This window comes from Antechinus flavipes, chromosome 1, assembly GCF_016432865.1.
Source record: "Antechinus flavipes isolate AdamAnt ecotype Samford, QLD, Australia chromosome 1, AdamAnt_v2, whole genome shotgun sequence".
Classification (NCBI taxonomy): Eukaryota; Metazoa; Chordata; class Mammalia; order Dasyuromorphia; family Dasyuridae; genus Antechinus; species Antechinus flavipes.
Genome location: NC_067398.1, coordinates 81,321,709 through 81,337,179, shown reverse-complemented (window position 1 = coordinate 81,337,179; position 15,471 = coordinate 81,321,709). Strand labels below are relative to the sequence as shown.

General features: G+C 57.8%; 1 protein-coding gene across 3 annotated transcripts; it reads left to right on the top strand.

Annotated features, from left to right (window-relative positions):
- Positions 1–632: 632 nt before the first annotated feature.
- Positions 633–14,532, top strand: PARP3 (poly(ADP-ribose) polymerase family member 3). 3 transcript variants are annotated; one of them, XM_051985445.1, is made up of 12 exons: positions 633–1,195; positions 3,327–3,524; positions 4,311–4,493; positions 4,834–4,959; positions 5,045–5,239; positions 10,660–10,795; positions 10,918–11,141; positions 11,545–11,703; positions 12,149–12,229; positions 12,485–12,662; positions 13,511–13,657; positions 14,274–14,532. In XM_051985445.1, the coding sequence occupies exons 3-12, from the start codon at positions 4,320–4,322 to the stop codon at positions 14,441–14,443; spliced, it is 1,590 nt and encodes a 529-aa protein (XP_051841405.1). In that variant the 5' UTR covers positions 633–1,195; positions 3,327–3,524; positions 4,311–4,319; the 3' UTR covers positions 14,444–14,532. The 3 variants fall into 3 exon arrangements, with proteins under 3 accessions (XP_051841405.1, XP_051841396.1, XP_051841416.1); XM_051985436.1 differs by lacking the exon at positions 3,327–3,524; XM_051985456.1 differs by lacking the exons at positions 633–1,195; positions 3,327–3,524 and having other exon boundaries at positions 4,294–4,493.
- Positions 14,533–15,471: the final 939 nt, after the last annotated feature.

Genomic DNA, 15,471 nt, shown 5'->3' with positions numbered 1-15,471 from the left:
CCCTTCATAGGACCTAGCTACAAGCAATGCCACGCCTCCAGAGCTCTCATAGGTCAAGCGATGGGGTCTGGCCACACCCCTTAAGGGGGAGGGCTTTTTTGCTACTTGAGGGATATGAAATAGGAAGTTCGTCACGGCTGCTTCCTGCTTCGGAAGCTAATGCGCATGCTCACAACGCGAGTCAGGGAAGGGAAGGGAAGGGAAGGGGGAGTGAAAGGAGCAAGGCTGTTGTGCTTCCGGGGAACAGCTTCTAGGGGGCGCCCGAGACTTTGTAGGGGCTCCAAGGACTTGGGGGAGGATAGTGGGCAGAGCCAGTGGGATGAGCCGGACGTGGCCCCCAAGCACAGAGGGGCCTGGAGAGAGCGATGGTGCCAGCTGGGCATGGGAAAGAAGCTTGGGCTTGACTGGCGTGCGGCCAGCAGGGCAGAGAATGTGGGCTGAGCCTGGCAGTGCCCGCTGGGTGCCTGGGCAACGGTCACCGGGCAGGAGGGACCCCTGGGGTGAGAAGAGCCATGAGTTATTGACAGTGCCATCTGGGCACGGGGGTGACCTGCAGTGCCCATCAGACAGTAGAGACCCCCAGGAGGACAAGAAGAACTTAGGGTGATCAGTGTCAGGTGGGCACTGGGGTGACTGGCAGTGCCCACCAGACATTGGGGACCCCCTGGCATGACTAGGAGAGCCTAGGTTATCGGTGCCATCTGGGCACCGGGGTGATGGCAGTGCCCTCCAGACAATAAAGCCGCCCGGGTCTTTACTTCCCCGGGGGTTATTCATAGTGCCAGCTAGGCCCTGGGAATGGTACCCGGGAGCAAGGCCACGCGTCAGGGCAGAACCGCAGGACACCTCCACTTCAGTGTGCCCCAGTCACCCCCCTCCTCCCTGGGGGCAGGAAGCACTAAGGAAGGGTGTGCCAGCCTGAAGGTCCTCCCCCGCGAGAAGGGCACGCTAACAGCCGCGGGCCAGGCTGGTGTGGAGGGGCCAGCTGGGCTCTCCTTCCCTCGGGGCCTCCCCAGCCCGTTGCCCGGCAGCCCGGCGGCCCCGCCCACTGCCTGAAATTCTTACTGAGGTCACCCTGGGACTGGGGGGGGAGATGGGTGGTGGAAGGACCGGCGGGGGGAGGAGAAGCAGCTGCTGAAGCCCAACCCTGGTGCTGCCCTGCCCTAGAGCCCTAGCAAGAACTGGCTGCCCAGAGGTGAGTGCCAGGCTCCCACTGCAGGGCACAGAAAACCAGGGGGAGCGGGAGCTCGAGCGGCGGAGGGGGGATGGCAGACACCTGACTCTGGGACAGGGACTGGGCGGGCCTTGCCCCAGGAGAGGGCTGGGGGAGGGACAGTGGCCCCGCTCTGGGCAGAGACCCTGAATGGGAGGGGGCCCTTCCACCCCCACCCCGCTTGAGCCTCCTGCCCTGCCGGTGGGACCCCCTTCTCCAAAAGCTCCCTCCCCAAGGCTTTCCTCCCTACACCCCCCATTCTTGCTGCCCTCTCCCATCCAGTGACTCAGCCCAGGCCTGTGCCAAGCCTGGGGGAGCCGAGCATTCCTGGAATTGACAGAAAAAGGCAGAAGCGATGTGGGCCAGGCCCGGAGACCTTGGGGAGGAGTCTGTGAGCCGGGATGCGGGAGAAAATTTCCTTGAGGTTCTTTCCGTGGGCGGGGCTGGCAAGGGGGGGGCAAGAAGGGAAGCCTCTTCTTCCCCTGAAAGGGTGTCTCCCCATACCCTCGGGGTCTGGATGGCACAGCCCCGAGCTCTTCTGGAGCCAGCGCCTGCTCAGGAGACAGCGCCACTGGCGCCCATCTCAGATCTCCAGGGAGGTGGAGACAGGACTTTGCCCTAAGCTTGGCCCTTCCTGGCTCACAGCCAGAAAGTGCGGGGCTCCCCGATTTGTGGGGTCTGTTCATAAAACAAGCATTTATTAAGCACCCACCGAACACGAGAAACTACAAAGATGGTCTGTCTCGTGGTGCTCACTGCGCATGAAACTGGCCTCCCGTTCTGATCTCCGGCTGGAGAGGGCTGGACCCCTATAAAAGACCGAATTTAGGAGGGGTGGATGAGGCTCCTGCACACAAGTGGGCCAGCCCGGACCCCCGGCGTTGCCGGAGCGGCAAGTGTACAAGGCAAGGAGTCGGGCCACCAGACACGCCCCTCCCTATTTTTGCTCAGGTGAAAGCCCCTGCGTGGGCCGCGTCTCCCCACTTGGACATCCTCCTCCTTAGCAGCCCCAGCTCCGCAGGCCCAAAGTGGAACTCGTGCGCCTTCTCCGTACCCCGCTCCCCGGAACTTGCTTATTTTTACGCAGGGCACAATCTAAGTCTGAAACCTTGCAGTCATCCTCGGTTCTGTCCTCGCCCCAGCTCCCAGCTCCCCCTCCCCACTCCAGTCAGCTGCCAAGGCTTGTTGACCCTACCTCTCCACCTGTTCCCTTCTTTCCACTCATCAGGCTGCTCGGCTGGCCTTCCAACGGGGTCCTCTCCTCCTATTTTCTCCCTGCTCTGAGCCATCCTCCGCATAACCAAACTAATCTTAAAGCGCAGGTCTGACTATGTCATTCTCCTGTTTAGAAACCTTCCGTGGCTCCCTATTATTACCCCTAAAATAAAGTGCAAAATCCTAGGCACCTCATTCAAAGCCCTTCACAATCTGCTAGCCAGAGGCAGTCAGATCTTATGGCAAAAATTGTGCCCGAGTCAGGAGATGCGGGGGCAGACCCTGCCTTGAAGCTCATTGCCCAGGATCTTGTCCTCAACCTCCCTAGCTTTTGCCCTTGTAAATGGAGGGGACTGAGCCAGGAGGCCCCTGAGGTCCCTTCCAAGGCTGCATCTGTGAAACTTGGCCTAAAGCTTCCTGACCTTCCTGGGCCTCGGTTTTTGCATCTGTACAAGGAGAGGGTTAGCTTGTTTGAGGTGTGAAGCCCTTCATAATTCTACTATCATAGCTTTAGTGCTCTCTCTGAGCTTATTGCTCATTACAGCCTTTCACACAGTCTCCGTCCTGGTCAAACTGGCCCATCTGCTTTTCCTTAACCTTGACTTTCCATCCCTGCCCGCATACCTTGGGACAGACCTCCCCTAGGTTCGGAATGTGTGTCTTTTGCAGGGCTGACCTTTCAGAGTCTTTCCTTCCGAGACCACACCGAAGGGCCCAGGCAGGCTTTTCTGGGGCTGGCGGATCCTCTCTTCCTCTTTATGGGTACATTACCCCTCTCCCCAGGTTTTCCTGAACTTCCTTTTCTGGGAGAATGTTCTAGCCGCCTCGCCACCCCTACTACAACGCAGACTCCAGGAGGGCCGATCGTTTTTCAGTTTTCTGTCTTTTATGTTCCCAGCATCTTAAACCAGACTTGTAGGCACTTCATAAGTGCTCATCAAGTGGACAATCCTGGGCATTAAATAGAAAGCGTGAGTCCGACTCACTACATTCCCTGAATCCCTTCTGCGTGCAACGATCTTTCCTGAGCACACGCAGACCTTGCCGTCAAGGAGCTTCCAGTAGACCAGGAAGATCACTGCATGTACATAGGCAGGTAGGAACTATTTTTAAAGAGTAAAAGATGGAGGCAGCTAGGAGGTGCAGTGGTTAGAGCACCCTCTAAAGTCAGGAGGACTTGTGTTCAAATTTGGCCTCAGGTACTTATTGGGTGATCCTGGGCAAGTCACCTAACCCCATTACTTAAAAAAACCAAAAACAAGAAATTCTTTTTAGCTGATGACACCTAACTCACAGTACTATTGTGGGGAGAAAATGATGTAAAGTGCTTGCAAACTTTTAAATATCAGCTACCACCACCATATTCTCATTATCCTAGGCATTTTTATTATCTCCTTGCCTTTAGGGAATAAGTCCATGTTTTTGAACCCCTCCACTGGAGTTTAGGGTGACCCACTCATGAAGAAGGGAACCGACCAGGGAGATCTGGCGAAGATGGATTACTCCATCCAGATTGCCGGGGGTGGCTGAGTCTCATGATCTGAGTCTCATGATTTAGCCATGAAGACTCTTAGCCCACTTCTCTTTAATATATCCATGTCCTCATTAATTGTTCATCAATCAGTATTAATTTCTCCTGTCAGGAGCATTCCCTTTCAAAAAAAATTTGTCATTCAGTGCCTTGGCCATCAATTTGTTGATTGTTAGCTAGCCTAATTAACAAATTGACCATTACCCAGAAATCTTGTCTCAGAAATCTGTTCATTTGTCCCACATCTGAGGTCGGATTCAGATTCAGACTTTCCTGGCTCTCTGTCCAGTCTACCACACGGTCTCATAGGGCAGGGGCAGGAGTTTCTGGACACCTTCTCTATGTCCTCAGTCTTCATCAATGGCTCCCAAGCGCAAGGCAGCGAGTGAAAGCACTGGAAGCTCCAAGAAGGAGAAATCAGAGGTGGAGGACAGCTTCCACTCGGCCAAGGAGGCCCTTAAAGCTGCACCCAAGGAGACACGAAAAGCTCGGGTGGATTCCATGTGTCCACTCAGCAGCAGGCCTAATGTCCAGGTGAGCCTAGTCCCTCCCCGGGTGGCTCCCTCCCCTGAAGAGCCGGTGAGCGACTCTGCCCTGGGCCTGGGGTAGCAGTAGCCAAAGGGCGGAGGGGACTGGTGAGGGGGAGCTGCCAGTCTCTGCCTTCAGTGGGTCCAGCAGGCCCTGAGATTGAGGACGGGCAGAAGCCCCTGAAGCCCAGGATGGGCAGTTTAGAAAGCAGGGAGAGCTGGAGAGCCCAGCCCTGGAAGCCGAGGGCCCCTGGATCCTCTCCAGGCCTCCAGTCAGGCAGGAGGCCCACAGCAGGAGAGGCAAAGGAGGCCGTCCGAAGGCCCGGCTGCTCTGCCTCTCTCCCCAGGTGCACGAGGACTATGACTGTACCCTGAACCAGACCAACATAGGGAGCAACAACAACAAATTCTACATCATCCAGCTGCTGGATGAGAACGGCAGCTTCCATAGCTGGAACCGCTGGGGTCGTGTGGTAAGTGCCCGACAAAGCCGGGCCCTGGGCGGGCGGCAGGAGCCCCGGGCCTGAGCACGCGCCTCACCTGCCTTCCTCTGCGCAGGGAGAGAAGGGCCAGTCCAAGCTGCAACGTTTCTCCTCCCTGGACGAAGCTAAGCGAGACTTTGAGAAGAAGTTCTGGGACAAAACCAAGAACCGCTGGGCTGATCGGGACAGCTTTGTGGCCCAGTCGGGCAAGTATACGCTCATTGAAGTGCAGGCCGGTGATGGTGAAGAGGGCCAGGAAATTGAGGTCAAGGTGAGTCCTTCCCAGGAGTCTGCCCTGAAGGGCTCGGGGCCTGCCAGGGCCCAGGGCTCTTCCTAGGCCCAGCCGGGGCAAAGCAAGCCCGCGTACAGAGAACCAGACAGGCTCAGAGTCAGGGGATCAGAGGTCCAAGCCCCGGCTTCTCTCAACCTCCGTTTCCCCTTCTGAAAAGTGAAAGGCGCGAGGGCAGCCTGCAGTCCCTGGGTGAGGCTTTCGGGGCTAAGGTTTGCAAAGTGCTTCCTGCACACTCCTGTCAAGGCAGCGCGGGCCATGTGCAGGATGCCAGAGGGTTGGGTTAGAGACAGGAAAAGCGGGGTCTGAATCCTGCCCTGGCGCGGTGGGACTGTGGGCGGGACCCTCCGAGCCTCAGCTTCCTCAGCTCTCATTTGCAGCCTTAGTTCCTGTCATAGCCAACTTCAGAGAGGTCAAGTTCAGACGAGATTCCCCCCCCTCCCCCACCTGTGTAACGTGCTTTTGTACTCCTAAGGCCTTACAGAGCTGGGGCTGTTAGTCCGTGGTCTTCCCAGGAGAGCAGAGGCCTGCAGGTGGGGACTGGCGGGCCCTGCCAGCTCCGGGCAGGGAGCCGGGGAGAGGGGGGAGATCGGACTCCTGCGCAGCTCCGACAGAGTACATTGGTTTGGGAGGGTCCTGTGACTCACTCCAGTGGGAGCTGGGGCCCCAGTAGAGATAGGGGGAAACCGGGGTCCCCTGCCCCGTGGAGGAGACTCTCTTCTCTTCCTGCCAGGAAGAAAACTCATAGAATAGAAGCTCTTTGAGACCAAGACTTTCATTTTTTACTTTGAATCCCGAGTGCTTAGCACAGGGCTTGGCACACAGAAGGCCCTTCATAAATGGTTGTTTGATCTACTAAACCGAATTGCAGAATTGGCTAAAGAGACCAGCACGTGTTACTCTCCCTGTACCTCCTGTCCCCTCTGACCGCGGCAGGCCCTGCCCCCCAGGCATGGCATGGGGGCCACTGACTGCCCGCCCTTTTTGTCCCCAGGTTTACCTGGGCTCCTAGGCATAAACCAGAGAGATGAATAATTCAAAGTGCTCTCAGGAGGGAAAGGATGCTAAAGCTAGGAGATGGATGTTATTTTCGGTCTTTCTTTCTCAAAGGGGACCAGTGACATCAGGAGGGCCATGTCTTGACTTGCAAGTGAATTGGATTTAAGTGAGCAGAGCTGTGCAAAATCAGCAGCCTCACTCTCTCCTCCAGAGGCACCTGGGTCCAGCTCCCCCAGGGAATGCTAAGGGATGCTAAAAGGAAGGGCCAGAGGAAAGGATTCCCTGAGCCCCGCTCTAAAGGAAGCTAAGGAAGGGGTGAAAGTGGGTAGGAAGTTCATTTCAGAAGAGCAGCCCCCCTCCCCCCAAAGGATGCAATGATGGAAGTGGAGAAGAGCTAACAGGCCGGTCTGGCTGGCACAGACAGTGGTGAAAGGGAACAATGTGTCATTAGAACTCAAGAGCAGACCGGGAGTTCTAAATGACCAGCTGAGGGCAAAGGCAATAGGGAACCACTGAAGATCTTTGAGTAGAGAAGTGGTGGTCAGCTCTGTGTTTCAGGATTATCCATTTGGCAGTTGTGTAGACGGACTGGAGAGGAGAGAATCTAGAGTCAGGGAAGCAGTTAGGAAGCTCTGAACTGCGGTAGAGGCTTGTTGGGGAAGAGAAGGAGGGATGATGAAAGAGATGTTAGGGAGGTAAAAGAGAGAGAGGATAAGACAAGTCTCCTTTACTTACTTGGACTAGCCCATCTCCTCAATTACTGCCTGCCACGGGAGAACTTCTGCTCTTCTCTCGGCCTGTTGCCAAGCTTCTGGAGCCACTGTCGTGAAGGGTGCTGCTTAATATTTAACAACCAGCTCTCCAAAAAATCCAGGACATTTTGAAATTTCAATGGCATTATTCTTTTCTCCATCACTTTCTTGTAAGAGTCCTCACAACAACAAAATAAGAAATCTCGTCCTGATTTGTAGTTTGCTCATTCTCAAGGTATAAGTGCTCACCCTGAAAAATTTAACAATCACAGTCACGTTGGCTTTAGCACACCCCTGGTTCCCTCTCAAGTCCTCCTGGGACAAAATGAAATAAAGGATTGCAGGCTCCTTCAAAAGCATCCTAGGGATCACCTAGTGTCCAAGCTTCTCCTTTTACAGGAGAGGAAACACAGCCAGGGAGAAGGGGAGGGCCTTGTCCAAACTCACAAAGCCAACCGCGGCCAAGCTGGGCCTGGAACCAGCTTCTCTGACCTCGGCCTCATGACTTTGCCTTTGAGCACAAGGAGCGTCAGACCTTGCCCAGAACTACTGAAAACCTACTAGAGATACAGAAAGCCTTGTGGAGTTCAATATTTAGACTCTGGCTGGATCCCGGAGTAAGAATGGAGGTAGAGGAGTTAACGAGTTCATCCGCTGAGTTGTATGTGGCTATTATTCCACTGTTATGGGATCTCAGAGTGGAAAGGGATGTCTGAGCATCTACTGAGGAGAGCAGAAATCTGGCATCCCGACTCCATACAGTACCATACGTGCACACCCAACCAGCCTCCATGTGGCACAGTGGGAATGGGGTGTCCCTGGGGGCAGGGGTAGAATCAACTCCTGGCTTTGATCTTCCTCTTGTTACTTGACCTTTCCTGGCCTCAGTTTTCTCATCTGTAAAAGGTTGAATGAAATGGCCTCTGAATCCTCATTCAGCCCCAAATCTGGGATTCTCTGGCCCCCAGTGAGAGGGAGTTCCACCTTGCCCCAGACACCCAATCATCATGATGTATAAACACCTGCCATGTGTCAGGCTCTGAGCTGGGCAGACACTGCGGCAAAGAGAATGAAACTCCCAGAAGCAAAGCAGCCTCTTCTACTTTGGGGTCACTCAGCAGGCAGCCCAAATTTACCTTATTGCTCCTTGTCCTTGGACCTCCCAAAACTAATTCTTCCTCCTCATGATGGCCCTTCAAACACTTGAAGACCACTGTCATGTTCCTCTGAATCTTCAGCTTCCTTCCACTGTTCCTTGTTTGGCCTTCTGAGGTCAATCAGAGAAAGTCTTTTTCTTTCCCCAGTTTTTCCTGGGTAAATGTCTCCCTTGCACTGACTTTTGCATGTCCTGATCCCCAGCTCTGTTTTATGGTTACAAGCCCAGGGTACTGGGAGTTGGTCTCTTCAGAGGATCCTTCTTACAGGTTCCATTCTCCCACAATTCGGAAGGTACTTAGGCCCCATCCTGGAGCTTATAAAATGACAATCTATTGGGCTATTTCGGGCCTGGTCCTGCCATTCATCCTGCAGATTCGGAGAACTTACTAGCCTTTCACTTAAAGCGAGTGGCCATTTGTTACTTAACTGTGGTAGACTTTGGAAGGTACTGATTGAAACCTAATTTTTTGCCAAACTGTCTTCCACTTTTTTCTGCAGTTTTGTGCAAGTATTTTCTAATGAATAGAATGATCCAGCAGAGGAATAGGCTGCCCCAAAGAGTAGTGAGATCCCTGTCGCTGAGGGTCTTTTACCACTGTCTAAATGGCAGCTAGGGAGGCTGTAAAATGGACTCACCACAAGGAGCTTTGGGCTTGGAGGCAGAACACCTGGGTTCAAATGCTGATTCTGCTGTTCATTGACTATGGGAACTGTTCTTCGCTCTGGATCTTATTTTCCTCTTAGGAAAAATGAGATTGGACTCAATCATGTCAAAGGTTCCTCCTGGCTCCGACAGGCTGGGACTCTTTTTGATCTCTGAGGCCTCTCCCAGTGCTAAGAATCTAGGATCTGTGGAATAAAAGGGTGGGGTGCAAAATGTTCTTTTGGGAAGAATGAGTTCTGGTATGATTAAGGCATACTGCACAGTTCTGCAGGGCTGTGGGATCCTGTCTGATCTATTCCCTTCCCTTCTGCCTCTTCCTCTTTCACTCATTCACCAAACATTTCCTGAACTCCTCTGTATGGGATTCTGCTGAGGCGAGCCAAGAAGGAACAGAGACCAACGTCCCCCAATTCGCTCTCTGCAGAGGGGATCAATGGATACAGAGTATTACACAGGAAGGGAGATTGTGACACTGGAGAAAGCCAGCCACAGTTCTGTGGCCATTCAGAAGTAGGAAAGGCCTTTTTTCTTCTTGCTGAATGGCATCAGGGCAGGCTTCCTAAAGGAGGTGATGTTAGAGATGGACCGGGAAGGAGGGACAGCAGCCGTGGCAGGAGGACATTCGGGGTGGAGAGGAGAGGCATGAACCCTCGGACAGAAGCAGGAAAACTTAAAGGATGGATGGGAGAATCATCCTCGTTGTAGGGGAGCCAGAGCCCACACAGGAGAGCTGGGAGGAAAGGTGGAGGAAGCTGTCTGTAGCGAGTCCCGGGAGGCTGCAGAGCCAGGGCCACCCACTGCTCAAGTGGGGTGGTCAGAAGGTTACTCTGGCCCTGCATCGGGGGCTTCCACGGGAGGAGCTCTAGGCAGCGTGGCTGAGAAAACCGGATGAGGAGGTGGGCCTGGCGCGGCCCACGCTCTCTCTGGGCAAATGTGGGGAGATCTCTATCAGTGATAAAACAACTGCTGGGTTTTATTTCCCCATCTTATTCCAAGAGTAAATGTCAAAAACAAACAAACCTGGATTCAGATTCTGTCTTTTTAATTTACTAGCTGGGTAATCCCGGGCAAGCCATTTCCTTTCTCTGGGCCTCTGTCTGCCTCTGTAAAATGAGGTTAGATAGGTGATCTCCAAGGTCCCTTCCTGCTTTAACTTCTCTGGGTCTACAGCACAGGAAATTATAGCCTCAGAGGAAGGGGAAAGGAAAGGAAGGATTTTCTGTTTTCTTCAGATCCACTTGGGCAGGGGGCACAAGGGAGGGGCTGGGCATGAATGAGAGCTCCCCACTTGGAACCTGGACCAGGCACATCAGCGGCTGAAGAAGCTTTTCCAGAGCCCATTCCTGGCTCAGCTTTGAGAGACAATGCTGCCCCTGACCAGAGCTGCCGGAAGTAAAGGGCTCTGTAGTTGTTAAGTGAAGTAGAAAAGGGGGCTGCTTGTACCGTCTTTCTTTAGCAAGGAGATGGGGAAGACGCCAGAGAAGTTAGTGGGAGCCGAGAACCGAAGGCCTTGGATGCTGGCCTGTGCAGCTTGGACCTTACGTCCTGGACGGTGATCGTGGGTGCCTCCCCCCACCCCCTTAGAAATGAGGAGAGACCAGGCAGCAGGAGGACTCTGTGGTTAGGGCAGGGGCTTCAGTTTCTTCCTCTATTAAAAAAAATGGTAGTCTTCGCACACTCTGCCTCCCATAGCTGTTGTCCAGGAAAGACTTTGTAAACCTTAAGGCAGTAGAGAAAGGAGGCTGTTGCAGCTATGTGAGTCAGCCTTCAGGGACCCTGTGTCGTCCTACCGAGGGAGGCCCTAGCTGCTGGGTTCTTCTCCTCCCCAGGTGGACAGAGTGGACGGGGCTCAGGCTGTTCGGCAGAAGGTCAAGCCCTGTACCCTGGATTCAGCCACCCAGGAACTGGTGTCCCTCATTTTCAGCCATGACATGTTCAATGACGCAATGAAGACCATGAACCTTGGTAAGAACAGGGAGGGAGAAGCTTGGGGAAGGGATAGCTAAGGGGGAAAGAGTCTGGAGACCGCTCTCCCTCCGGGCCTGTGCTTCTTCCTGCTCCTTCTCCTACCCCTGCCTGTTACATAGATGTTAAGAAGATGCCCTTGGGAAAGCTGAGCAAGCAACAGATTGCCAAGGGCTTTGAGGCCTTGGAGGCCCTAGAGGCTGCCCTACAGAAGAGCGCAGATGCAAAAGAGCTGGAGGAACTGTCCTCCCGCTTCTACACAATCATCCCCCATAACTTTGGCCGAAGCCGGCCCCCGCCCGTCAACTCCCAGGAGGTCCTCCAGGCCAAGAAGGACATGCTGTTGGTGAGAATCAGAGGGATGGCCTGGGGGAGGGACAGACGGACAGGACTGGAGACAGACGGATGGGAATGGAAAGCCAGACGGGGGTGGTAGGCATATAAGGGGCAGACAGACAAAGGGGAGACGGATGGAGGTGGGGGAGGCAGATGGACAGGGATTGAGAGATAAGGGGACAGATGGATGGGAAGACAGGTAGAAATATGGGGGGACGGACAGGCTGTAGGAGACAGACATGACAAGAAAGGTAGAAGAGCCACAGAAGCAACAACCAGAGAGAGTCAAATGAGAGATGGAGAGAAATATGGTAGGAAACCGAGAGAGGCAGAGAGGACGCGGTGGGCCGAGAGGATGGTAGGAGAGAGGGGCAGAACATGGGCCCCGGCTGCCAAGCTATACTTCCTCCCAGGTCCTGGCTGACATTGAGATGGCGCAGGCCCTGAAGGCTGGACAGGAGGAGGAGCAGCAGAAGGTCAAGGTGGAAGAAGTGCCCCACCCGCTGGACCGTGATTACGGGCTCCTGAAATGCCAGCTGCAGCTCCTGGCCACCGACACTCACGAGTACAAGGTGCGGGGGCAGCCCAGGGCGGGGGTCCCCGCCCAGGCCCAAAGGAGGTACCCGAGCCGGCAGTGCTCCCATTCTCTCTCCTCTCTGCCCAAAATGCTCAGCTTTGGACAGTGGCAAGGGAGGTCTTGGCTGGGGATTCCAAGAGCCGGGTTCCGGCCTTCTCCCGAGCCCCCCCAGCAAGTGCCGGCCCTCCGGGCCTCCTGGGCGGCGAGAGGAGGCTGGCTGTGGGGCTTGAAAGTCCTTGGGCGCTGGCTCTGGGACTCCACGGGGTTTGTATTTACCGCAGCTGCCGCCAGACGCCCTCACCGCCAAGCAGACGTTGGGCCAGCCGGCCGTGGCCGCCCTTGGAGGCGGGCTCTTTCTGCCAGCCCACCCCCCTGCAGACCCTCAGCTCTCCCCCCTTCCCCGCTTCCGCAGCCTCAGCTTTCTCCCCTTCTCTCCACAGCTGATTGAAATCTACCTGAAGAAGACAGGATGGCCTCATCTCCGCCTCCTCCACGTCTGGAAAATCAACCGCGAGGGAGAGGTGAGGGGAGTCGGCCCGCGGCCTTCCCTCAGCCCCGGGGAGGGGTCGCCTCCTGTCTCTGAAGCTCTGCCAAAAGCTTCAGCTCCTGCAGCCCATTCCCAGCGGGACCCCAGACTGCGCCGGCAGGGACTCCCCAGGCAGCCAGCGCCTCGCGAGGGGGAAGCCGGCCCAGGGAGGGACAGTGACCCTGCTCCTTGGGGGGCGGTGAGGGCCCAGGCCCTCCAGGCCTCAGACCCCGGGTCCCCGGTGTTCCAGGGGGAGCGGTTCCGGGCCCACACGGACCTGGAGAACCGGCGCCTGCTGTGGCACGGCACCAACGTGGCCGTGGTGGCCGCCATCCTCAAGAGCGGCCTCCGGATCATGCCCCACTCGGGCGGGCGCGTGGGCCAGGGCATCTACTTCGCTTCCGAGAACAGCAAGTCTGCTTGTTACGGTGAGAGGGCCCTGCCCCGGCCCAGCCCCCTCCCCCCAGCTCCTTCATCCTGACGGCGGCTCAGCTGTAGCCAGTCTGGGGCGCCTGAGGGGAGTCCGGGGCCCTGCCCGCCCGGAAGGGGGGTCTCCCGAGGCACGAGGCCGCTCTGCACCCCTCGGTCACCTCCCGAAGGCAGGACTGAGCCCAGCCTCTGGGCCTTGCGGGTCATCGACAGTCACTGGTTGAAGGAGTGAACAGCCAGCTGGTTCTCAGAGCCCTGCTCCTCAGCCCCCTCCCCCAGCTGGGAGCGTTATCTCTGTGGGAGAGTAAGAGGAAAACTGGGGGGCAAGGGACCCGCCAGGGGCCCCCAAGCTTCCCCACCCAGCCCTTGCTCCGGGCCCTGCCAGGACCCACGGGGCCGGGACTCCCGGCCCTTCCCAGCCTCGCCTGCAGGGCCCCACGGGGGAGAGGGCGGCCTGACCTGGCCGGCACTGCCCCCCATCTCCCTGCCCCCCCACCCCCCGTGGGCCCAGGTGGGGCCTGACCTGGCGGCACTGCCCCCATCTCCCCGCCCCCCTCCCCCCGTGGGCCCAGGTGGGGCCTGACCGGCCGGCACTGCCCCTCATCCCCCTGCCCCCCCCGGGCCAGGTGGGGCCTGACCCGGCCGGCACTGCCCCCATCTCCCTGCCCCCCACCCCCCGTGGGCCCAGGTGGGGCCTGACCCGGCCGGCACTGCTCCCCATCTCCCTGCCCCCCTCCCCCCGTGGGCCCAGGTGGGGCCTGACCTGGCCGGCACTGCCCCCATCCCCCGCTTATCCCCGCCCTCCCCCACCCTCCCCCGCGCGCCCTGACCCGGCCCTGTCCCGCAGTGGGCTGCACCTCTCAAAAAATCGGCCTCATGTTCCTGAGCGAGGTGGCCCTGGGCCAGGAGCACCGCATCACGCAGGACGACTGCAGCCTCCGGCAGCCGCCCCCCGGCTTCCACAGCATCATCGCCCAGGGCCACACGGAGCCCGGTGAGTGCCCCCCTTCCCCCCTCCCCCGGCTGGGTCTGGGAGGGCCCCGGAGCCGGGCCCAGAAGGTCACAGAGGGGCCTGAGCTTGGAGACCAAAAGCATTGGTACACCCTCCCCTGGCACGGGCCTCCCCTGGAGGGGATGGGGGCAGGCTCAGAGACGCCGCCCTCCCCTCGCCCACTGACAGAAAACGGAGCAGAGCCCATGCTGGCGGGCGCAGACCCCCACCCCCAGCGCCCTCCCCAGGGAGGGCGGCGCCAGCTTTCTCTCAGGGAGTGGGCAGGGGTCGCTGTAATGATGCTGCATTTGACTGATTCTTCTCTTCATTGATTTTATCGTAGTTGAAATGACTCTCATGAGGTCAGAAATGAGGGAGGTGTGGGGGAGACAAAGGCAGGGCGGGGCGGCGGGGAGCCGGGAGCTTTGCTGAGGGCTTGGTCAGGGGGCCCGGGAGCCCCTGAGCCTCAGTTTCCCCTTCTGGGCCCTCGGGCACGGTCGGTGTCCCCGGTTCTAGATCCCGTTTGGCCGAGGGGAGCTCGGGCCCGGGGGCAGGGTACGACCGGGGCTGGGCTGCCCGGCCCAGAGGTGGCAACGACTCCCTGGCCTTGCCCCCACAGACCCCAGCCAGGACGTGGCGCTGGAGCTGGAAGGGCACAAGGTGATGGTGCCCCAGGGCCCGCCTGTGCCCATGCCTGACTTCAAAGGGTCCTCGTTCTACCAGAGCGAGTACCTGATCTACAAGGAGAGCCAGTGCCGGCTCCGCTACCTGCTGCAGCTGCACTTCTGAGCTTCCCGGCCGGGCCCCGGGGCCCTTCTGCCCAGGACCTGGGCATTTCTTGTAAACACGGCAGGAAGGAATAAAGTCTTTCCGGCTGATGGCCTCTCGCGGCTTCCCCATCAGGGGGCGGGCAGTGAGGCTGCTGGGCCGGGGGCTGGGGCCCTGTGCGGCGGGCAGTGCCCCGAGCCGGATTCGGAATCGAGTGTGGGCTCGGTCCCCACCTGTGTGAACAAGTCACCGCCAATCCCTGCGCCTCAGATTTCTTATCTGCGAGAAGGGGGGAGGGAGATGGATTAAATCACGGTTAAGGGCCATTCCCGCTCCAACTCCCTGGGACAGGGAGCTGGGGATCCTCCCGGGGAAGCAGTCGGTCTCTCCCGTCCGCCCAGCTTTTGTCCCCAGTTTGCTGCGTCCTTGAGTTGGGCCGAGGGGAGCTGAGGACCCCCTCCTGCCCAGACCTTATCCCTCCTCCATCTGACAGCTCGAGGGGAAAGCCTGTCTCACTCGGGGCCCCAAGCCCCAGGCCTGGCACGGAGAAGGTGGCCGATAAATGCTTGGCAACGGGTTCATTGGGGGAGCCTCGGGCAGGACCGAATGACCCCGTCTCCCCCGGGCGTCTGGGGCACGATAACGCTTGCTTGGGTTTGGTCGGCAGTCTCTGTGCCCTGCTGAGGGCTTCCCCCTCTCGTGCGGTCTTCCCAGGGGATAACGGGCCCTCGGCGCAGACGGGGGGAGGGGACGAGCTCCCAAGGAGGCCCTCGGGAGGTCCTGGAGAAGAGCAGGCCGGGCTCAGCTTCAAGCGGTCTCCGGGGAGAAGGGCAGGGTCTGCGCCCCTTGTCCCAGAGAAGTTACAGGGAGCCAGTTCCCGCTCAGCAGGAAGGAAAACGTCCTGACTATGGAAGGGGCTGCGGAGGGAGGAGTTCCCTGTCCCCAGAGGTGTCCGAGGGAAGGTATAAACCCCCCTGGAGCCAGGGTCAAGAACTTCCTGTCCAGGTGCAGGACCAGGCGTTCTGGGACCCGTCCGATTCTCAGGGTCC